This window comes from Lampris incognitus, chromosome 7 (assembly GCF_029633865.1).
Source record: "Lampris incognitus isolate fLamInc1 chromosome 7, fLamInc1.hap2, whole genome shotgun sequence".
Classification (NCBI taxonomy): domain Eukaryota; kingdom Metazoa; phylum Chordata; class Actinopteri; order Lampriformes; family Lampridae; genus Lampris; species Lampris incognitus.
The window spans coordinates 18,156,703-18,182,398 of NC_079217.1; the positions used below are offsets into that span (position 1 = coordinate 18,156,703).

Consider the following 25,696-nt stretch of genomic DNA (forward strand, 5'->3'; position numbering starts at 1 on the left):
ATTACTACTCTCGGCTGCTCCCGTTAGGGGTCGCCACAGCGGATCATCCGTTTCCATTTCTTCCTGTCCTCTGCATCTTCCTCTGTCACACCAGCTACCTGCATGTCCTCTCTCACCACATCCATAAACCTCCTCTTTGGCCTTCCTCTTTTCCTCTTCCCTGGCAGCTCCATATTCGGCATCCTTCTCCCAATATACCCAGCATCTCTCCTCTACACATGTCCAAGCCATCTCAATTTTGCCTCTCTTGCTTTGTCTCCAATCCGTCCAACCTGAGCTGTCCCTCCAATATAATCATTCCTAATCCTGTCCTTCTTCATCACTCCCAGTGAAAAGCTTAGTATCTTCAACTCTGCCACCTCCAGCTCCACCTCCTGTCTTTTCATCAGTGCCACTGTCTCCAAACCATATAACATAGCTGGTCTCACAACCATCTCATATGCCATCCAAAAAAACAAACAAAACAAAACTGTTGGGGCCAATTTGCATAGAGGTCACTAATTCAACCGTTTTGGGATCAGATTAAAAAAATAAAATAAAAAAATTCTAAGTTGTAAAAAATGTCCTATGTGATATAATTCTAATGTCAGGATTCCTTCCATAAGTCTACTTCTCAGGTTTTCAGATAGTTTGCTAAATTTACATCAAATATGTTTCAAGTTTAAGAAGTGCGACCTCCAGTGCACACTGGGGCGGTTTGCAGCCAAGTGTGAAATGGCTGGGATGAGAGTCAGCACCTCCCAGTCTGAGGCCATGGTTCTCTATCAGAAAATGGTGGATTGCTCCCTCCAGGTTGGGGATGAGTTGTTGCCTCAAGTGAAGGAGTTCAAGTATCTCAGGGTATTGTTTATGAGTGAGGGTAGGGTGGAGCGGGAGATTGACAGGTGGATTGATGCAACATCAGCAGTAATGCGGGTGTTGTACTGGATTGTTGTGGCAAAGAGGGAGCTGAGCCAGAAGGCAAAGTTCTCAATTTACCAGTCAATTTTCATTCCAACCCTCACCTATGGTCATGAGCTTTGGGTAGTGACCGAAAGGGTGAGATCGCGGATACAAGCGGCAGATATGAGTTTCCTCCGTAGGGTGTCTGGGCTCAGCCTTAGAGATAGGGTGAGGAGCTCGGACATCCGGAGGGAGCTTGGAGTAGAGTCACTGCTCCTTCGCGTCAAAAGGAGCCAGTTGAGGTGATTCGGGCATCTGCTTAGGATGCCTTCTGGGCGCCTTCCTTTGGAGGTTTTCCGGGCAAGTCCAACTGGGAGGAGACCCCAGGGTAGACCCAGAACTCGCTGGAGGGACTACGTACATGTCCAATCTGGCCTGGGAACGCCTTGGGATCCCCCAGGAGGAGCCGGAGGGTGTTGCTGGGGAAAGAGACGTCTGGAGTGCCCTACTTAGCTTGCTGCCACCGCGACCTGACCCCGGAGAAGCGGCTGATGATGAGATGAGAAGTTTCAAGCTTATTTGTCATACATAAAGAGAGAAGGTTCTATACAGATTCAGAAAGGACTATTCCCTCCCTGAATGTGTAGAGAACACTGGCAATCACCACCATTGCGTCTTATTCAAACATTTGTCAAAAAAAATTTACTAATATCAAAATTCAAAAACTGATATGAAATTCCAAAAACCTGATATCAAAATATAAACCCTAATATCAAATTTCAAGAATATATCAAATTTCGAAATCTTCATAGCACACATATTCAAGCTGCAAAAGGGAATTTCCACCCAATGGCGGTAGATGAAGCGGCACACTGATTTAGCTGACTGGGACCCAAACTGTCTCATCACACTTGAATGATGTATGAAAACAATTGTGGATCATTGACTCTAACACTGACTATATTTTTTATTTGTGTATCCATCCATCCATCCATTCAAAGTAATTGAATTCAATTCAAAAAGCTTTCATATAACATAAACATTAGATAAATGCAAGTCTAAAAATATGCAAACTCTGCTCACAGAAAAGCACAAGATGTGCTCAGCAATTGACAAACAAGCAAACTGGCAAATCCATGTAACAAACTTTTTTCTTTTTTTGGGGGGGGGGTTCCCCCCAAAAAAGCCAAAGCCACTTCATTTTTACCATTGTACAGTTGCTTGGTTACAATGAAATTTGTTCTCTAAATTTAATGCATCCTATTGTATAGCAATAGTGGGCAGCTGCAGCACCAAGGGACCAACTCCAGTTCTTCTTTCATTGCCTTGCTCAAAGGCACAGACAGGAGTATTAACCCTAAAATGCATGTCTTTTTGATGGTGGGAGGAAACTGGAGCACCCAGAGGAAACCCACACAGACACGGGGATAACACGTAAACTCCACACAGAAAGGACCTGGAATGGCAAGGGGTTCAAACCCAGGCCTTTTTCCTGTGAGGCAACAGTGCTAACCACTGGGCAACCGTGCCGCTGGGCATGGGAGGATGTTTTAAACATTAACAGCATTACAAGGTACATCATAAAAACATAAAAGCAAAAACAAAAGTTTACCATAAAAACATTCCCCCATGCAGTTTAAAAAAAACTAGGTTCAAGTGTTATTAATTTTCACAAATCTTAATGTCATCCTGGCTGGCGTTCGTTCTCTTGGACAGTGATTTTTAAAAAAAAAATGTTTTGAGTTTATATGTATGTGTTAGTTTGGATATATGTGTTCCTGTAGTTCTTGTAGTTTTTGGATATGTGTTTTTGTCTTTGTGTTGCACTGCTGTGGGCTGGGGGAAACAATGTTTCATTTCATTTCAAGTGTACAAGTGCATGAAATGAAATGACAAATAAAGTGTTTCTCATTCTGATTCTGATCAAGTTTTGTTTCTTTTTTATATAAAACTTCGAGTGCATGTTAAAAAGGCTTGACATTAAAAATTTTGCTTTTTTTAAACATCTCTGTATATGCTGCATGTGTGTGTGTGTGTGTGTGTGTGTGTGTGTTTGAAATGTAATTATACCACAGAGTATGTGCAATGATGCAGTAATGTCCATCCATCCATCCATTGCCCAAGCTGCTTATCCCAACTGGGGTTGTGGGATGCTGGAGTCTATCCCAGCAGTCATTGGGCAGCAGGTGGGGAGACACCCTGTAAAGGCCGTCAGTCCATCACAGGGCCGGCACACACACATTCACACCTAGGGACAATTTAGTACGGCCGATTCACCTGACCTACATGTTTTTGAACTGTGGGAGGAAACCGGAGCACTCGGAGGAAACCCACACAGACATGGGGAGAACATGCAAACTCCACACAGAGGACAACCCAGGACGAGCCTCAAGGTTGGACTACCCCGAGGCTCAAACCCAGGACCACTGCACCACCGTGCCGCCCAACGCAGTAATGTGTGTTCTGGAAATGACCCCTGCAAAGCCACCACACCAAAAGCCAGGTTGTGATCGATCTATCTATCTATCTATCTATCTATCTATCTATCTATCTAGCCATCCATATGAGCGAGAGACACAGAGAGAGAGAGAGAGAGAGAGAGAGAGAGAGAGAGAGAGAGAGAGAGAGAGAGAGAGAGAGAGAGAGAGAGAGAGAGAGAGAGAGAGAGAGAAAGAAAGAGAGAGAGAGAGAGAGAGAAAGAAAGAGAGAAAGAACGCTGTCCATTAACTATGAATCTGATCTACTCCCTAATGGAGAAAATTTGAATATAATGAACTGACCAGGTCTAACTTGTGTCTTTATGTGAATACAACCAGAATAGAATCTATTGGTATCAGATTTCAGAGTTTTGAAAACTAGTTTACAGGATAACCTATTTTAGTCTGTTTGACCTTTTTTAGTCTGTTGTTAGTTCATTATTTGATAACACAGTTGGTGAAAACCCAACACCTAGCACTGAGAGATCACTGAGAGAATAATGTATCTCTGAATCAGCAATCATAGGACGCGATGAAACACCGGGAACAATTATGAAGGGTGTCCATCGAGATCTACATGTTAATTGTTCCTACTCTTGAAAAATCCTTGGGAACTGTACAAGTTTACAACCAATTTAAAGCTGTACCTGCCTTCCAAGTCATAAAATCTAAGGTCATCATATTCCTCTAACAGCTTCAGTCACTGAGCAAGGCCGAACAACAATGCCAAGTCTTGTTTTTGGAAACTTGCCATTGTGATAGCAACATTTTCTCAATGAAGCCTGCAAAGGAGACAATGAAAATGAAAAACATAAACTAGCCACATTAGAGAGCAGTTTTTCTGAAAAGTGATTAATCATAAGCAATGTCATGTAATTGTTATGCATATTTTTTTTCTTCCTCTTTTGGCTGCTCCCGTTAGGGGTCGCCACAGCGGATCATCTGTTTCCATCTCTTCTTATCCTGTGCATCTTCCTCTGTCATGTCAACCACCTGCATGTCCTCCCTCACCACATCCATAAACCTCCCCTTTGGCCTTCCTTTTTTCCTCTTGCCTTAAAGCTATATTCAGCAACCTTCTCCCAATATACCCAGCATCTCTCCTCCACACATGTCCAAACCATCTCAATCTTGCCTCTCTTGCTTTGTCTCAAAACCATCCAATCTGAGCTTTCCCTCTAATAAACTCGTTCCTAATCTTGTCCATCTTTGTCACTCCCAAGGAAAATCTTAGCATCTTAAACTCTGCCACCTCCAGCTTCGCCTCCTGTCTTTTTGTCAGTGCCACCGTTTCCAAATCATACAACACAGCTAGTCTCACAACCATCTTGTAAACCTTCCCTTGCACTCTTGCTGGTACCATTCTGTAGCAAATCACTCCTGACACTTCTCCACCCACTCCACCCTGCCTGCACTCTCTTCTTCACCTGTCTTCTGCACTCCCCGTTACTTTGAACAGATGACCCCAAGTATTTAAACTCATCCACCTTCGTCACTTCTACTCCTTGCATCCTCACCACTGTCCTCCCTCTCATTAACGCATATGTATTCCTACTTGTGCCTACTGACTTTCATTCCTCTTCTCTCCAGTGCATACCTCCACCTCTCCAGGCCCGCTCCCTACTCTCAATACAGATCACAATGTCATCCATGAACATCATAGTCCACGGAGACTCCTGTCTGATCTTGTCAGTCAACCTGTCCATCACCATTGCAAACAAGAAAGGGCTCAGAGCCAATCCTTGATGTAATCCCACCTCCACCTTGGACCCATCTGTCATTCCTACAGCACACCTCACCACTGTCACCCTGCCCTCGTACATATCCTGCACCACTCTTACATACTTCTCTGCCACTCCCAATTTCCTCATACAATACCACACCTGCTCTCTCGGCACACTGTCATATGCTTTCTCTAAATCTACAAAGACACAATGTAACTCCTTCTGGTCTTCTTTATACTTCTCCATCAACACTCTCAAAGCAAACACTGCATGTGTAGTACTTACGAAACCATACTACTGCTCGCTAGTCACCTCTCCTCTTAACATAGCTTCCACTACGCTTCCCAATATCTTCATGCTGTGCCTGATCAATTTAATACATCTGTAATTGCTACGGCTCTGAACATCACCATTGTTCTTGAAAATCGGTACTAGTATGCTTCTTCTCCACTCCTCAGGCATCGTCTCACTTTCCAAGATTGTGTTAAACAATCTAGTTAAAAATTCCACTGCCATCTCTCCTAAACATCTCCATGCCTCCACAGGTATGTCATCAGGACCAACTGCCTTTTCACTCTTCATCCTCTTCATAGCTGCCCTCACTTCCTCCTTGCTAATCCACCGCAATTCCTGATTCACTATGCCCACATCATCCAACCTTCTCTCTCTCATTTTCTTCATTCATCAGCCCTTCAAAGTACTCCTTCCACCCTCTCAACACACTCTTCTCATTTTTCAGCACATTTCCATCTCTGTCCATCATCACCCTAACCTGCTGCACATCCTGCCCAGCTCACTCACTCTGTCCAGCCAATCAGCACACATCCTTATCTACTTCCTTAGTATCCAACCTCTCATACAACTAGCCATACACCTTATACATATTATACGTATATATATATATATATATATATATATATATATATATATATATATATATATATATATATATATATATATATATACACTCACCGGCCACTTTATTAGGCACACCTGTCCAACTGCTCGTTAACGCAAATTTCTAATCAGCCAATCACATGGCAGCAACTCAATGCATTTAGGCATGTAGACATGGTCAAGACGATCTGCTGCAGGTCAAACCGAGCATCAGAATGGGGAAGAAAGGTGATTTAAGTGACTTTGAACATGGCATGGTTGTTGGTGCCAGACGGGCTGGTCTGAGTATTTCAGAAACTGCTGATCTACTGGGATTTTCACGCACAACCATCTCTAGGGTTTACAGAGAATGGTCCGAAAAAGAGAAAATATCCAGTGAGCGGCAGTTCTGTGGGCGAAAATGCCTTGTTGATGCCAGAGGTCAGAGGAGAATGGCCAGACTGGTTCGAGCTGATAGAAAGGCAACAGTAACTCAAATAACCACTCATTACAACCGAGGTATGCAGAAGAGCATCTCTGAACGCACAACACGTCGAACCTTGAGGCAGATGGGCTACAGCAGCAGAAGACCACACCGGGTACCACTCCTGTCAGCTAAGAACAGGAAACTGAGGCTACAGTTCGCACAGGCTCACCAAAATTGGACAATAGAAGATTGGAAAAACGTTGCCTGGTCTGATGAGTCTTGATTTCTGCTGCGACATTCGGATGGTAGGGTCAGAATTTGGCGTCAACAACATGAAAGCATGGATCCATCCTGCCATGTATCAACGGTTCAGGCTGGTGGTGGTGGTGTAATGGTGTGGGGGATATTTTCTTGGCACACTTTGGGCCCCCTTAGTACCAATTGAGCATCGTGTCAACGCCACAGCCTACCTGAGTATTGTTGCTGACCATGTCCATCCCTTTATGACCACAGTGTTCCCATCTTCTGATGGCTACTTCCAGCAGGATAACGCGCCATGTCATAAAGCTCGAATCATCTCAGACTGGTTTCTTGAACATGACAATGAGTTCATGGTACTCAAATGGCCTCCACAGTCACCAGATCTCAATCCAATAGAGCACCTTTGGGATGTGGTGGACCGGGAGATTCGCATCATGGATGTGCAGCCGACAAATCTGCAGCAACTGCGTGATGCTATCATGTCAATATGGACCAAACTCTCTAAGGAATGTTTCCAGTACCTTGTTGAATCTATGCCACGAAGGATTAAGGCAGTTCTGAAGGCAAAAGGGGGTCCAACCCGGTACTAGCAAGGTGTACCTAATAAAGTGGCCAGTGAGTGTATACACACACACACACACACACACACACACACACACACACACACACACACACACACACACACACACACACACACACACACACACACACATACATACACATAAGCCTTAATATATAAAAGCCCTTTTTTAGAGCTTAAAGATGGGCATGAAACTTTTCATGCTACTTTTCAAATACAAGATTTTGAATTATTATCACGCATGCAGTTTGCAAAAACAAACACCTTGATTTTTATACACTGTGCCAAAGGGCCTTTGTTTAACACTTACAGATAGCATGTGCTCACGTACACCTTTACTTCTCCTGACTGCAAAACAAATCTTCAGGTCAACTAGTGTTTGGTATACTGATAAAACACGTCACTTACACAATGTGTGCCTTTTCAACACTCATGCCACCTTGTTATTTGCAAACATCTAAGCCACACAGTCATTTCAACTACAGAAAATAAGGCACGCGTTTTTGATGGCTGATGTAATTCGGCACGACAGCTGACTTTTCCACACCCCCGTGACACATTCCATGTGACTGCCTAGGCTTACATCAGTCAAGCGAACAACACACACATCAATCTAATGAGAGCTAACATAAGAGCTAGCCTAAACCTCAACGGAAAAAAAAAAGATGAGAAAAAGATTCTCTTTGAAACCACAATGAACATTTACAACCATGAAATTTAATTCAGAGTTTCAATTTCAGGTCACTTCTACCTGCAAAGAAATTCCACAGAGGAAAATATGTTGTGTGGGATTAAGGGTAAAATCCAGTAAAACTATTTTCTGCGCTAAGAATAAATGGTCATTGGTCTTAGGGCTATAGCCCCATTACTTTTGTGTTTTGAACAAAATGCCACTGGCAAAAAAATAATGGGGTTTTTTTGTGTTTTTTTTTGCTCAGCCTTCAGCAGCTGGTTTGGAAGAATCCCAGGTTTAGTGTGTTTGCTATTGATATTCACAAGCTCGTCTGTTGTAAAAGGTTCTTTTTAAGCATTCACTGAACAACTGCACCTAATAGTGGCTGGGGGGGTGGTGTGAAGGAAGTGGTCACAGTGGAGGAAAAACAGAATAATTAAATCCATGATTCTGATAGATGGTCTGAAAAATGAGGAACAAGCGATATGCCTTGTGCTTGAGGCAGAGTAGACTGGAAAACCTTTTGAAATCACTATTATTCCATTGTCACGGAAAAAGCAAGTATAACTTCAAGTTACTCTTCTTTCAATTGGCAGTCATCACTTCAGATACTTTCTCATGAGGCGCAAGATGATAAGGTCAACACTTGCAAACAAAATTAACACTCTCCAAAAATCAGAAACAACAGACTCAAGAGAACATCATCTGTTATTTTAAACTGTATTAAAAAATAACATAAAGCCATTATTAAAGCCATTACATGCAAACTGAGTTTGTCATTATTTCAAACTTACTATTAAACTAGTCAAACTTACTAGCAAACAAGTAAATGTAACTATATAAACACTACAAATCATTCTAATTAATGTATTATGGTAATGTATTTCAGAGCTGCATTACTATTTAATCTCTTCTTATGTCATGGCCTGTGTGGAGTATGAAAAAAATGTTCACCAACACAAATTAAGTGTGCCACATCATTGGAAAAACATATATATATATATATATATATATATATATATATATATATATATATACACACACACATCTGGACACAAAGTATAGTGGGAAAAATGTTTCATCGTTCATCTAAGTGACTTCATCAGTTCTAAGATGACTGCAGGTATCCACAACCTTATAAACAAAACAGTTGCATAATGACCGAAACCTGTAATCTAACATAGGTTTCACATGCAAATTGCGATGACCATTAATTAGAGTTACAATGGTCACGTGTACTATTCTCAGGGGATTGGGGAATGGCTTCAATCACAGAGTTGTAAGATGGTGACAAAATCTTCAGTCCACATACTTCACTTACAAGGGGCAGTACTATAGGCAGAAACATGGGTGTGCTATGGGTTCCCCAGTTTCACCTATAGTTACCAACTTGTATATGGATGAAGTGGAAAAGAGAGCTCTGATGTCCTACCCAGAAAACCACCTAGTTCAAGTATGTGGATGACACCTGGGTTTAAATTAATTCGCAGAATGTACCACATTTCAATGACCAGTTCAACTTGGTGGACAACCACATCAGGTTCACCAGGGAGGATGGGAAAAAATGATAGGTTAACCTTTATAGACTGAAATTGCTACTGGGGATGGGGGGATATTTGACAGTTGATGTGTACCGAACCAATACATACTGATCAGTACTTCAGGTTTGACTCTCATCATCCGCTGTGGCAAAAACTAGGAGTCATCAGGATGCTGCACCACTGAGCTGACAACGTCTCCACTGAAACAGCGGTCAGGGAAGGGGAGGAATCCCACATAAATCATGCCCTGGTTAAGTGTGGTTATCCTAACTGGGTATTTGTCAAAGCCAGGGGATCGCCCCAATCGATGAGAGGGGAAGGACATCAGCTAACTAAGTGAAAACCAGTGGTGATTCTGTATGTGGTGCAAGTGTCGGAACAGTGGAGATGCTTATTTCCTAAACACTGCATCTCGGCTGATTTCAAACCCCAAAACACCCTGCACCAGAAAATTGTCCACCCAAAGGATCAGGTTACCCAGCACAAACAGAGCCTCATAGTGCACATTGTTAAGTGCTGGGAGGATTGCCGTGACTTGTACATTGGGGACACCAAACAAACTCTGTGGATTGCATAACACAGAAAAGCTACCTTGTCATGCCAGGACTCTGCAGTCTACACCCATCTACAGGCCAGTGGCCACTCTTTCAAGGATGAGGATGTGCACATCCTTGATAGGGAGGAATGCTGGTTTGAATGGGGCATGAAAGAGGTCATCTTCAAGAAGAGGGAATGACCATCCCTGAACCGAGGACGGGAGCTAAGAGTACATCTGTCGCCATCTTACAATGCTGTGATTACAGCTATTCCTCAATCAAATGTGAATAGTACACATGGCTACTGCTAATTAATGGTCATGGCAATTTGTAAATTAAATCAGTGTTAGATCACCAGTTTCAACTGTAATGTTTATAAGGTTGGGGACACCTGCAATCAGCAGACTGGCAAAGTTGCTTAGATGAGTGGTGAACAAGTGGGGTTTAACTTTTTTGGGTTTTCCAACTTATTTATTACTTCAATAGTTTGACTGTCCCTTTGTCTCTTATATATATATATATATATATCAACACAGATATAGGAAACATTTTTTTTAATGCAGTACAGGCCTGTTTCGTGCATCGCACACTCATCAGCTGCTAATGTAGTTCAACAAAGAATCATACAGTTTAGTTTGCCCAGCGTCACGCCCCTAATTTCGGTTGGACAGCAACCAATCAAACGAGGAAACATACACACTATAACAACCAGTTGGTCGTTATAGTTGTTAATTGGTTGAACATGTTCAAACTATAACAACAAATTGGTTGTTATAGACCTATTCCCAAACTTTCTTTCTTATCCAAAATCCTTAAAAAAATTGTTACAGACCAAATCCTGCAGCTGACTGAGGGTCATAACATTTTTGATAAATTTCAATCCGGCTTTCGTCACAAGCATAGTACTGAGACTCCATTACTAAGGGTGTCCAATGCCATTCTTATGCATGACGATAAAGGTGAATACACTATTCTCATTCTCCTAGATTTAACTGCTGTCTTTGATACCATCGATCATGCCATCTTACTTGATAGGTTGGAGAACTGGGTTGGCATTTCTGGTACAGTGTTAAATTGGTTTCAATTTTATCTGACTAATAGATATTCTTATGTTTCTATTAACAATATTGTATCCTCATCAGTTCCACTACTGTGTGGAGTCCCCCAGGGGTCTGTTCTTGGGCCAATCCTCTTCTCTTTATACATGCTTCCTCTGGGTAATTTCTTAAATCACTTTCAAGACATGTCATACCACTGTTATGCCAATGATACTCAGCTCTATTTCACCGCCAAACCCAATAACCTGAATCAACTGTCCTCCCTCCATGATTGCTTAGCTGCCACCAAAGACTGGATGTCCTTTAATTTCCTCCATCTAAACCCTGACAAAACTGAAGTTCTCTTAATTGGTCCTGAGAACTTTGCCACTGCAGTTGATCAGTTTATTGGTCTAATTCATTCAAATGTCAAACCTACCACTAAAAATCTTGGTATCATCTTTGACCAGAAAATTTCTTTCAATCACCATGTTACTAAGCTTGTCCAATCCTGTTTTCTTCAGCTACAAAATATCGCAAAAACCAGAAATATTTTGTCTTTTAAGGATATCGAAAAATTAATTCACACTTTAATTTTCTCCTGTCTAGATTACTGTAACTCCCTCTACTCTGGCCTCAACCAAGCTACTTTAAATCGTCTACAGTTGGTTCAGAATGCAGCTGCTAGACTACTAACCAGAACTAGCATTCTTGCATCCCTCCATTGGCTCCCCATAAAATTCAGAATAACTTATAAGATCTTATTGATTACATTTAAAGCACTGCATGATCTTGTTCCGTCATATTTCTGATCTTCTCATTCCTCATTCCACTTTCTGACCACTCCGCTCCTCAAACCTTGGTCTTTTATCAATTCCTCACTCCAACTGCAAAACAAAAGGTGACTGCACCTTTGCAGTCTTGGCCCCAAGCCTCTGGAATAATCTCCCCAAATCCATTAGATTGGCTGACTCTTTGGACTGCTTTAAGCAGCTTCTAAAAACCCATCTTTTCAGGCAAGCCTTTTTATAGATTCCCAACCCTGACTTCTGTTTTGTTTCATTTTTTAGCTTGGTCTGTTACTTCCAATGCCATGTTTTTATAATCATTCAATTTATTTTATGTATTTATTCATTTTTTTTCTGTATGGAGTCTAAAGCACTTTGTAACTGTATGTTTTTAAAAGTGCTATATAAATAGAATTTTGCTTGCTTGTTTGCTTACTAAGTGCTGGACTGTCTCAGGGGCGTCTTTGCACAGCCTGCAGCTTGGGTCTTGTCTGGTGTGGTAGACCACTGCCTCAACCGATCTGGTGCTGAGTGCCTTTTCTTGTGCTGCTCTGATCAGAGCCTCTGTGCTGTCCTTCAGTCCAGCTTTTTCTAGCCACTGGCAGGATTTTTCGATATCAGCCACATCTTCTATCTGTTGATGGTACATCCCAAGGAGGGGTTTGGTCTTCCATGATACCTCCTATTCTTCTTCCTCACCATTCTCTGTATTCTGCTGCCTGAGGTACTCACTCAGCAGTTCGTCCTGAGGGGCCGTCTTTCTGATGTACTCGTGGATGCTCCTTGTTTCATCCTTGATAGTGGCTCTGACACCCACTAATCCTCGGCCCCCATCTTTTCGCTTATAGTAGTCTCAGGATGCTGGACTTCAGGTGGAACCCTCCGTGCATTGTGAGGAGTAAATATATATATATATATATATATATATATATATATATATATATATATATATATACACTACCGTTCAAAAGTTTGGGATCACCCAAACAATTTTGTGTTTTCCATGAAAAGTCACACTTATTCACCACCATATGTTGTGAAATGAATAGAAAATAGAGTCAAGACATTGACAAGGTTAGAAATAATGATTTGTATTTGAAATAAGATTTTTTTTATATCAAACTTTGCTTTCGTCAAAGAATCCTCCATTTGCAGCAATTACAGCATTGCAGACCTTTGGCATTCTAGCTGTTAATTTGTTGAGGTAATCTGGAGAAATTGCACCCCACGCTTCCAGAAGCAGCTCCCACAAGTTGGATTGGTTGGATGGGCACTTCTTTGAGCAGATTGAGTTTCTGCAGTATCACATTTGTGGGGTCAATTAAACGCTCAAAATGGCCAGAAAAAGAGAACTTTCATCTGAAACTCGACAGTCTATTCTTGTTCTTAGAAATGAAGGCTATTCCATGCGAGAAATTGCTAAGAAATTGAAGATTTCCTACACCGGTGTGTACTACTCCCTTCAGAGGACAGCACAAACAGGCTCTAACCAGAGTAGAAAAAGAAGTGGGAGGCCGCGTTGCACAACTGAGCAAGAAGATAAGTACATTAGAGTCTCTAGTTTGAGAAACAGACGCCTCACAGGTCCCCAACTGGCATCTTCATTAAATAGTACCTGTTAGAGCCTGTTTGTGCTGTCCTCTGAAGGGAGTAGTACACACCGGTGTAGGAAATCTTCAATTTCTTAGCAATTTCTCGCATGGAATAGCCTTCATTTCTAAGAACAAGAATAGACTGTCGAGTTTCAGATGAAAGTTCTCTTTTTCTGGCCATTTTGAGCGTTTAATTGACCCCACAAATGTGATGCTCCAGAAACTCAATCTGCTCAAAGAAGTGCCCATCCAACCAATCCAACTTGTGGGAGCTGCTTCTGGAAGCGTGGGGTGCAATTTCTCCAGATTACCTCAACAAATTAACAGCTAGAATGCCAAAGGTCTGCAATGCTGTAATTGCTGCAAATGGAGGATTCTTTGACGAAAGCAAAGTTTGATGTAAAAAAAATCTTATTTCAAATACAAATCATTATTTCTAACCTTGTCAATGTCTTGACTCTATTTTCTATTCATTTCACAACATATGGTGGTGAATAAGTGTGACTTTTCATGGAAAACACGAAATTGTTTGGGTGATCCCAAACTTTTGAACGGTAGTGTATATATATATATATATATATGTGTGTGTGTGTGTGTGTGTGTGTGTGTGTAACATAAAAGGTATAATTCAGCTCTTCAATATTTCTTTTTACATTTTGTTTTCTGATACTGATATATCAGAAGCACTCATTTACATACAGCCAATCAGATCAAATAATCAAAAATGAAATACCGCCCACCCTCACTGCCAACCCTTGCTTGTACTCGTCACTCAAAGGTCAGATCATGAATATTAATGAAGACTAGACCACTCGCTCATAGTTCATGAGACAAATGAGAACAGTTATGATAAGGGTAAACAAAACACAATTAGTTATTACAAATAAATAACTGTTGCTGAATGTTTAATTATGCGATGTTCAAGGTCTGAAATGTTAAATCTGATTAGTGATTTCGGTTCAACTTTAAGTTGAAATATTGTATTTCTGTATTTTCTTTCTTCCTGATTCTAAAGGAAATGCAGCTTACTCAATCTAATTCTACTGAGAACTTACACTCAGGATGTACTGGAAGATGATGATCAAGCTGACAGCCATGCACATGTTGGCAAGGAATGCAAGCACAGCCATATTCTTCAGGTCCTTCATGAAAACCAAAATGATGAGGAAGGGCAGGAAGAAGAGCATGTAGAGACGCAAGTCCAAGTCCAATGGCTCGACAGTAGGTGAAGCACTGGGTAGAGGAGTGGCTGGTGCTGGAGTCACAGAGACACCGGTTGATATGTTGACCAATGAGAATATGGAGTCACTGTCCATAGTGACGTTCCCTTGGTATCCCTCCACCACCTAGGGAGGACACACACACACACACACACACACACACACACACACACACACACACACACACACACACACACACACACACAAATATCCCCACAACCATGATTAATGGTGCTCTCTTAATGAGTGAAGCCTCACCTTTCACCTTCACCTTGGAGACCGTCATCAGGGCACGTGGCCGTATCATCTCAGAGCAGAGATGGATTGCCTGTTCCTCTCTAGGAGACATTTCTGTAACCCTCACTAGATAGGAGTGGGGGTGTGTTAGGAGGGTGGAAGGGATAGCACTAAGTAGGGTGTCAGGGAGAATGATTGTCCCTGGTGGAGATGCTAATAGTGAAGTGACATGACAGTCGAGGAGGAGACGTGAAACTGATATTGAACTGAGAAATGTGGACTATGGAGTGCATTGGCAGTGGCCGACTTAGGAGTAGGTAAAGTTTTGCCCTTGTTCCAAAGGCAAGTGGAAGTAGACAATGGTATTCGGCTTTAGTGCAATTACTCTCAATTCAGTCGAAACTGCTTTGGGAGTGTCTTGATGAGGGTTTTGTATCTTTTAGACAGAATTACTGATTAGGCACTCAAAATGGTTTGCAACAAATCACAAAGTGGTAAAGAGTATGTAAAGCTACATGGTCTCATACAATCTTTTAACTAGGAAAAACAAGCACAATGAATTGTTCTTAGAGCAATAAAAAGCAGTAAGAACACCATGTATTATCCAACACAAGTAACAGGCAGCAGTTAATACTGTAAGTGTTGCTCATTTGAACAGAGCAATTTTATAATGACTTTGGCACACTTTGGTTATTTCATTAATTGTGCATTTTTCACATTATTTGAATTATTATTTCAAACATTGTGACACTAAAACAGAGCTCTTTTATACAACTGTAAAATTTCAATTGTGTAGGACTAAAACCACACATTAAGAATTGGAATGTCTTACTAAAGAATACCGAGTAATTTGTTCTTTTTGTAGGGGGCACAGGAAATTGAAACCATATTTTACGATCTATTGTGAACAATATTGACAGAAATATAATATAGATTACAAAAAGCAAGAGGGAAGAGGATGAGGAGAAAACAAAACTAGCACTATAATTCAATCTGGGATTAAACCCAAGTAGTGCAGTATGAAGAGTCTCTGGAAATGAGGCCAAGCTTTATGGACTCAATGTTTCATTATACATTGACTATTAAGCTGTTACATCAAACAGGTTAGTATTGAGTCGCTACACTAACTTCCATGAAGATCCCAAATCTGTAAACGGCAACTGGGGGGCAAGCATGTAGTCTAACTGCACCAGAAAAGGTAATTTGGGGGAGCTTATCATTAGCAAGCAGCTGGAAGTGGATTGGCCTCTTGCGCGTCGATAAGCAAACTCTTCAACAAAAGTAGAAGAGGGGGACTTTTTTCAGAGAAATATCGATCTGAAAACTGTAATGAATATTCATCATTTGTGCCTCAACTAAGGATTAGATAGTGTGTCTTATCGTTTTCACATGGCAGGGCCAAATGATCTACCAAATGATTCCATAGCTTCATAGCTTATCAGAAACACGAAATACTGGGACCAAGACTACTATGACTACCTGTCTGACTGTGTATGCATGTAACTGCATGTGTTTCCGTGTGTGTGTGTGTGTGTGTGTGTGTGTGTGTGTGTGTGTGGCACAATAGAGAACAGTCATTAGATTGACACATTCATTCTGTACTGAATTACATCCACCATCTGTAGTGTATGTAGCATGTGCATCAGAATACCATATGTGTAATGCTGAGATACGTCTGAATGCACATTATGCCTAAATGCAATTTCCACAGTGATGGAATGACACGAGTCTCTGAGTCCACCTGTGTTATTCTATTACAATCTGTGATAGAATACTCTATGTACTAAAGTGAATATCTGCTCTATTTACATGAGTTTGTTTACTTATTTACTTGAATGCCATTGGATAAATAACCCAAGTACTGTGGAGGCACAGGCAGTTAGCTGTAAGATTGGAGGGAGCATATGCAACAAAAAAATGTCATATGACAGTAAGTACGGAGCCTACACTCAGTCTGCCATCTCCCTGTCCGCCCAACTTGTGCCGTCAAGGGGATCAAAACAGCCCTGTGATCCGTTAAGGCACCTCCAGACAACTTCTATTAAATAATGTACATTGATATATATAATCCCATAAGGAGGATTACACCATCATGTCTCATAAGCAGCCCATGGAGATGACAGGCATAAGCAGCTGCAGTGTGACTTATTGCATAGCAATATCATGCAGCCATAAACTAGGTGTCCCATATGACCTCTACCGTGGATGTGGGAATTAGCTGTAAAAGACTGGGGAACAATCAAATGTATAGCTGAGAGACCAAGGTCACCCCTGCTATCGCTGGCAAGCGGCACTGCTAGAGGGCATTGACCTGACCAAGACACTGTCTCCCTCTTAAGGCCAAAGGGCAGAACTACATTGGGTCCTTCGACTACAGTGCCTCTGCCAATCAGAAAACAAAGCACCTGAATCAATAAACAGAGAAAAATAAATAAATGAATAAGCCGAGTTCAAAGCTCTAACTGGCAGCTTGGCAAGGGCTATACAAAATAAAAATAGGGTGGGAATTAGACAAACGAACTTGAGAGAGGTTTTGTCCATGAGTACCACACCATCATATCTACTACGTATTAATGGATTACTGCTAACACATAAACACACACCCATGCGTGCACACAGAGTGTTTAGAATCAGGCAGGATGAGAAGTTATGGCAGAATAATGCCAACTGTTAAAGCACACTAAACACTATGTTGGGTTTTTATTGTTTACATCACCTAATCCTGATAAATATCTGAGCAAACACCAACTCATTGGCTTGTTTGAATTCGGAAGGCTCAGTAATTCTGTTACAACCTTCTGTTTATTTTTTTGTCATGGCTCTGATAAGTGGCTTTGCTCAGCTTTTCACAAATAAACTCTTCAGTATGCCAGTTTGAGTGCGAACAATTAATAAATGATGTACATTAGCCTAAATCTACACACACTGTCAGTTAAGGGCAGAGGCAAGTGAGTCTAAGGGCACAAAAGGATCATTTCCCCCCAGATGCCGCATACATAATAAACTAATGGATTACTGTAAATTAAACAGAATACTGGGGGGCATCCGGGTAGTGTGGCGGTCTATTCCGTTGCCTACCAACATGGGGATCACCGGGTCGAATCTCCATCCGGCTTGGTCGGACATCCCTACAGACACAACTGGCCATGTCTGTGGGTGGGAAGCCGGATGTGGGTATGTGTTGTGGCCGCTGCACTAGCGCCTCGTTGGGGCGCCTGTTTGGGGGGGGGAATAGCGTGATCCTCCTATGTGCTACGTCCCCCTGGTGAAACTCCTCACTGTCAGGTGAAAAAGAAGCGGCTGGCGACTCCACATGTATTGGAGGAGGCATGTGGTAGTCTGCAGCCCTCCCCGGATTGGCAGAGGGGGTGGAGCAGTGACCGGGACTGCTCGGACGAGTGGGGTAATTTGCCAGATATAATTAGGGAGCAAAAGGGGGAAAAAAATCTAAAAAAAAAAATTAAAAAAAAGAAACAGAATACTGAAAGTTGGACCCATCTGCTGAGTCTTTATCATTGTTAAGTGGGATGTGGTGCAGACCCTGGTACCTGCATTTGCCAGTGGAACATCACATACTCGCCAGGGCACCAATTTGAATTCAAGCTCATACTCCTGCCACATGCCTCTCTCCATACATTTCACTCATTGCACTGAGCTATCTCCGCTGAGTTATCGGAGCAATAAAACACTGCATTAGGGTGGGAGGATGGCCTTCTTCCGTCCTTTTAAAGAAAAGCTAAGAAAAAATCCAACGAAGTGGTCCCGGTTATTATGCATTTCAGATTCAGTTTTCCTTCAAAATCTTTTGATTAGTTGCTAGTTATAACTCCTCTGAAAAGTCATGGCAATTAAGTGTAGTCACGTTTGCGTTGTATTTAAAAATTTCAGAGTCACCACAAGAGGTCTTTATCTGTCTACGTCTATATATATGGAAATGGGGCAGGATTTATCTACGCCATGTGATAAGGGAGAGATTACTATCTGATAGAGATAGAAAATTTACATGATGTGTGCATATGGGGAGGGGGGGTCATCACAATAAGGGGAATGTATTGGGGATGTGACTGAGTGTGCTGTGGTGATCACATAGCACCAGCACCTTCTAGGCATAGTTGTGAATAATTGCATGCATGAGTGCAATGACTCTCTCTCTCTCTCTTACACACACATTCACACATTCATCACCACATGAGTTCGCCAGTTTGGTTTCATTTCCTGCCATAAAGATGGCTGAATACTATTTCCCTTGCTTTATTGATTTATCAGTTTAAACGGCTGTTATTTGCTCCATGTCATATCAGTCATGGAGATTCACAGAGATTATCCAATGTAGCTTTGTTCTGCATTTCCATCGTGATTTTTTTCTTAAGTTGTTTTTTTTTTCTTCTAAGCTACACTATCAAATAGGAAGCACTTGCTTTTTTTTTTCCTCCCACTTTTTCTGCCCAATGGTATCTGGCCAATTACCCCACTCTTTCGAGCCGTCCTGGTCGCTGCTCCACCCCCTCTGCCAATCCGGAGAGGGCTGCGGACTACCACATGCCTCCTCCGATACATGTGGAGTTGTCAGCCGCTTCTTTTCACCTGACAGTGAGGAGTTTCACCAGGGGGACGTAGCGCGTGGGAGGATCACGCTATTCCTCCCAGTTCCCTCTCTCCCTCAAACAGGCGCCCCCGACCAACCAGAGGAGGCGCTAGTGCAGTGATCAGGACACGTACCCACATCCGGCTTCCCACCCGCAGATACGGCCAATTGTGTCTGTAGGGATGCCCGACCAAGCCGGAGGTAACATGGGGATTCGAACTGGCGATCCCCATGTTGGTAGGCAACGGAATAGACCGCCACGCCACCTGGACGCCCACTGGATTTAAAAAAAAAAAAATTTATAATGATGTCAGCTCTGAGGCAAGCTTAGATACTTTGGTTGAAATACCAAGCAAAATAGATCTTTCTCATTGGGAGAGCACCACAACAAAAAGGGTTTTATTATTATTTTGATCACTGTGATCATTGTTTGATCATCAGCCATGTCAGGAATCCTGATCTTTTTGCAAAGTACAGAGACCAAAGTCGTATTTTGACTAGAAAGAACATCTAGGCAGACAATTAGTTTTAAGGAATGAGACAAAGTATACCTGTTTGATGTTCTCTGCCAGGAAGACAAAGTATGTACTGCAGAATCCCAGCTGTGTCAGCACTAGGAAGAAGTTCACAACGTGTCTATAGTGGAGAAAGACACAAATACAGAAGTGTCAACGTGTGTACTTACTGAGGACAACTGCATCACCTTATAAAATTCGGTGATGGACTCAAAGCATCAATATTGTCACAGAGACTGACGGGACATGAAGGAACAGTAGCACATTGCACAAAAAAATGTTGACCATAGTCACTAACAGTTACCTCCTACGGATCAGCAAAAATATTGAAATTCAAGCAAGCTGTTGCTCGAGTTGTTTGCAGGTGGACTACAGCAGCAACTTTCATGTAGCCCTTGTAGCGTAGAGGTGACATGAATTTTAAAAATAGGTTCAATCTTGGCCTAAGGGTTTCATCCTTAATGTAGTACCCAGTTTCTGAGCCAAATAAACTTACTGAGCTGAGCCACTCTTACATTTAGTTACTTCTCTATTACAAATTACTAAATGTGTTTTTTGGGAGAAAAGTTATCATTCATTGTTAGAATAAAAGGAATAAAGAACTGCTTCTGGCTTGCTACCTTCTTCCTCACAGTGCTGGTGAATTAAGATAAATGTGAATCTACTACTTCTAACTAGACGAGACTTCTGAAGTTGCAATGATAGAAACACAAAGTCATCATAAACTTATACCATATGTGATGTAATGAACAAAAAATTAACAGATGACACTTAATTATATAATATTTAATGGAGCCTTATGGCAAATATGGAATCTAAATGAAAAAACAAAACAAAAAAACTGAGCCTGTCTTCACTTGACTACCACCAGACCTCTAACTTTCTTCCCTTTCAAAAACAATGATTTCTCAACAAGCAAGTAAAGTATATTTTCACATAACCACACCCATGCTGGAAAAAAAGGCACTTTAATTTATTATCACTATAAAATTGTGCTTGTGGGCGTCCGTGTGGCATGGGGGTCTATTCTGTTGACTACCAACATGGAGTCGCCGGTTCAAATCCCTGTGTTAACTCCGGCTAGGTTGGCGACCCTACAGACACAATTGGCCATGTCTGCAGGTGGGAAGCTGAATGTGGGTATGCATCCTGGTCGCTGCACTACCACCTCCTCTGGTCGGTCGGGGCACCTGTTCAGGGGGGAGGGGGAACTGGGGGGAATAGCGTGATCCTCCCACATGCTACATCCCCCTGGCGAAACTCCTCACTGTCAGGTGAAAAGAAGCAGCTGGCGACTCCACATGTATCGGAGGAGGCATGTGGTAGTCTGCAGCCCTTCCTGGATCGGCAGAGGGGGTGGAGCAGCAACCAGGATGGCTCGCAAAATAGGATAATTGGGTACAACTGGGGAGAAAAGGGGGGGGGGGAATTGTGCTTGTATACTACACTCATCTAAAGTGAGGACAAGCAAGACCAGAGCAGATATTGAGCACTGTGGCAATTCAACTGTGGCAATACGAAAAATTTGTCGACATGATTGGTATAGAAAATAAACAGACTATAAGTTCATCTATCCAATATATTCTCTAAGACTTACTAAAAGGATTGTTGATTAGATTGAGATTAAAAAAAAAATCTTGCATATTACATATTTACTATAGCTTTAAATGTTTTATTGTTTGACAGCAAACATATTTTCAGAGCATTACATGACAACACTGATGATTTTATAAATGTTTTTTAATTACTTGGGAGTTTCTAATCAAAGTTAGCATATTATTTATTCTTTTATTATTTTGCAGCAATCAACCACTTTTCAGTATATTACTGAACAGACACGATTAGAATCTACAAGACTGTAAATTAAGTTTGCCCGCATCAATCAAAAGAGCACTTTTGGATCAACCGTTAATTAAATTCATGACATGACTTCATAATCACAATCCATTACCAAGCCACAGATAGGATTATTACCCAACTAGGACAAGGTGTAATGCCAAGATATAAGAGGTTTCAAAATAATAGAAGTGGGGTGTCTGGGTAGCGTGGCGGTCTATTCCGTTGCCTACCAACACGGGGATCACCGGTTTGAATCCCCATGTTACTTCCGGCTTGGTCAGGCGTCCCTGCAGACACAATTGGACATGTCTGTCGGTGGGAAGCCAGATGTGGGTACGTATCCGGGTCACTGCACTAACGCCTCCTCTGGTCAGTCGGGGAGCCCGTTCAGGGGGGAGGGGGAACTGGGGGGGAATAGCGTGATCCTCCAATGCGCTACGTCCCCCTGGCGAAACTTCTCACTGTCAGGTGAAAAGAAGCGGCTGGCGACTCCACATGTATCGGAGGAGGCATGTGGTAGTCTGCAGCCCTCCCCGGATTGGCAGAGGGGGAGGAGCAGCGACCGGGATGGCTCGGAAGAGTGGAGTAATTGGCCAAGCACAATTCAGGAGAAAAGGGGGGGGGTACCCCAAAAAATAAAGAAATAATGTAGAAGTGAAAGATGGTGTTTCTATCACTGAATTTCTCTTTTTTCGCTGTGGAAATGTGTGGATATCAGATAACCCGAGAGAGAGAGAGAGAGAGAGAGAGAGAGAGAGAGAGAGAGAGAGAGAGAGAGAGAGAGAGAGGTGTATTATTAGAAATATTTTGAATCTGTCTCACCTGCCAAAGTTTGCAGACTTTCTGAAGCATTGGTGTGAGCTTTGCTCCATGGCAAAAGCCACAGTGTCGCTGTAGCTCATGGCAGGTCTCTTCAGCCTGTGAGATAAGGAAGGATGACAGCTAATGACACATCAAAGAGTCATATTTGCACTAGATACACTTTCTTTTCTTTAGTCACACATATAACATTTTTAAAAAATATACAATTTCTAATTTGCAGGGGACTGTGAAGGAGAATTGCCTCAAAACCCTCCAGGGACTTGAAAAGTGGCATTCTCCAGGCAGCATATTAAAGGAAATAATTACAGCAATGTACTATACACAATTTGAATGCGTCTATCAATAATTTTAGACATAGTAAAAAACGGAGACATAGTTTAGCAAAGCACTGACACAATGCATCCCATAAACACCCATCAGTTAAACAAGTATAATGAATCAGTGATAGTCATAACACACACACACACACACACGCGCGCGCATGCACGCACACGCACATCAAGAACACTCATTCATAATACATGCAAGTACACACAAACACTATAATAAACTAAGAGCATACACTCGTGATATGGCTTAGAGTTTCCATAAGACAAGAAAGATAAAGGAGAAGATCACAACAAACAATGACAAGAAAAACAAGAAAAATAAGCGATATTCATAATAGAACTTTAGATATGAGTGACAAAGGAAAATATTGGTTGGACCCAGCTTATATAGGCAATTCAATTCCAAACTACAAGAACATCATCAGTTCCGTAACCTACATATGGAGGCCATAGAAGCATAGCTGATGCCTCAACACTGGTTGAGTCATCACTGTGTTTCAGTAGGGGGAGTACCTGGTGGTCCCTATCTCCTCTCCAGGTATGGATGGCCATTGATTCACAGAGGAACTCATCCACCCTTTGACAGGTTTTGTTTTTAATCCTGCTGGATGTCCACACACCCTCCTCACAACAGTGGGGGTGCTGGTTTAGTAGCCAACGACCCGACAGTTGCAGTTTAACATCATACCCAGGACGCAACTACAAGAACACATATATCCAACATACCAAAAAAAAAAAAAAAATCCCTGTCTAACAGAGCGAACGCCAGGATGACTGTCAGAACTGCCAGTCCCCACTTCCACATCCTGTCAGACCTTCCAAGGAGCTCCAGGCAGGGCCATGGTGTTTCGGCCCACTGGATGCAACAGACTAAGCTCTCTCAGCCAATCCAATGCCAGCTCTCCCAGCCAGACACCTTCAACACACCTCCCCGCACTCCACACAACGACACCAAAAACACAGTCAACGCCAGGCGAGGCTGCCGCCAGACCACTAGCAGTTAGCTTAGCCTGCCCCGCTTCCACATCCTGTCAGACCACCCTTGGTGTTTCCTCTTCGGGCATAGCTCCAGGCAGGGCCATGGTCCGTGGGCACACAGGACGCAGCAGACCAGGCTCCCCCATCTGATCCAGCACCAGCTCTCCCAGCCTCAAATGAAAACACAAACTTAGACGCAGATGTGGATAAAGACACTGCATGGACGGTACATGGTGAGGCCACTGCAAACTTAAGTTCGCACTGCCATCTTTCCACATCGGAAGCGGATTCAAGTTTTTAAATCAGTTGACAAGCTTTTTAAATGAAAACAGAATTCTAGATAAAATAACGTTTTCATTTTACACACAGAACAGAGACAGATCTCCTCAAAGTGACCAATGACCTTTTAAATTCAGATGCAGGGCTCTGCTTGATTTTAGTTCTTCCTGACACCAGTGCTGCTTTTAATACAATAGATCATGAGCTTCTTTTAAATCATCTGAGTGATTGGGTTGGTATCTCAAGTCCTGTTTTTAACCGATTTAAATTTCATCTTTCTAACAGAACATTCTTAGTACTGCTTGGTAGCTCATCTTCCTCTGCTCATATTACTTGTGGGGTGCCACAAGATTCTATTCTGGGTCCAGTCCTTTTCTCATTATATATACTCCCATTGGGTCACATAATGCAAAGACATAATGTCTCCTACCACTGTTACACAGACGATACCCAGATATATATATTCATCACCCCAAATGACCAAAAAAAAAAAAATCTAATCCACCTGCACATTTGCTTAAAGGGAAATATTGCCGGTTTACATGTGGATGGCCAATCAGTGTTGAGTGTAAATGTAGTCAATTGAAAAAATAAATTCCTCAGTGTGCATTTTATCGTGCCAGGGAAGAGGAAAAGAGGAAGGCCAAAGAAGAGGTTTATGGATGTGATGAGAGAGGACATGCAGGTGGCTGGTGTGACAGAGGAGGATGCAGAGGACAGGAAGAAATGGAAATGGATGATCCACTGTGGTGACCCCCAATGGGAGCAGCCAAAAGTAGTAGTAGTAGTAGTAGTAGTAGTAGTAGTAGTGCTGTGTTTTATTGACCGAGAAATCTGAGTTCTCCTGGACATAGAGCCATGCCGGCAGTGCCTACATGAACCAGGATGCATTGCGCACAAACTTCGCAAACTGCAGCTCTGTGTACAAAGAACCGCGTCTTAAAATCTTCACTCTTCGATCAGAAAACTGAAAAATGACGAAAGAATTGGATTAGTTTTATTGACAATAAACATGCCTTCTTGTTGTATCATGCCTGGATGTGACAACTACAGAGACAGAGGAGAAAGTAAGCATAAACTACCAACAACTACCAAAAGATGTTGAACGGTACAAAGAATGGCTCAGAGCAATAAAACCTAAATATGATAAGAATGCATCGACATTAGTACTTGGAAACCTTCGGCCCTTTGTATTTTGCAGCAGATGACTACAACAGGGACAGATATTTCAACTGTGCAATACTCTGGGGTATATTTATACTGCATTAGTACTGCATTCATATTCTGCACATACATACACACACACACACACACACACACACACACACACACACACACACACACACACACACACACTCATACCTAGGGGCAATTTAGTATGGCCGATTCACCTGACCCACATGTCTTTGGACTGTGGGAGGAAACCAGAGCCCCCCCAAGGAAACCCACGCAGAGATGGGGAAAACATGCAAACTCCACACAGAGGACGACCCCCAAA

General features: G+C 42.1%; 1 protein-coding gene across 1 annotated transcript in view; it reads right to left on the reverse strand.

The window, feature by feature from the left end:
* Positions 1–25,696, reverse strand: part of slc36a4 (solute carrier family 36 member 4) — a 346,510-nt gene that overhangs the window by 274,301 nt on the left and 46,513 nt on the right. The window contains exons 5-7 of the mRNA XM_056282801.1: positions 22,613–22,708; positions 19,988–20,072; positions 14,450–14,740 (exon numbers count right to left, since the gene is read on the reverse strand). Coding sequence (XP_056138776.1) covers positions 14,450–14,740; positions 19,988–20,072; positions 22,613–22,708 — 472 coding nt within the window. The remainder of the gene's footprint in view (positions 1–14,449; positions 14,741–19,987; positions 20,073–22,612; positions 22,709–25,696) is intronic.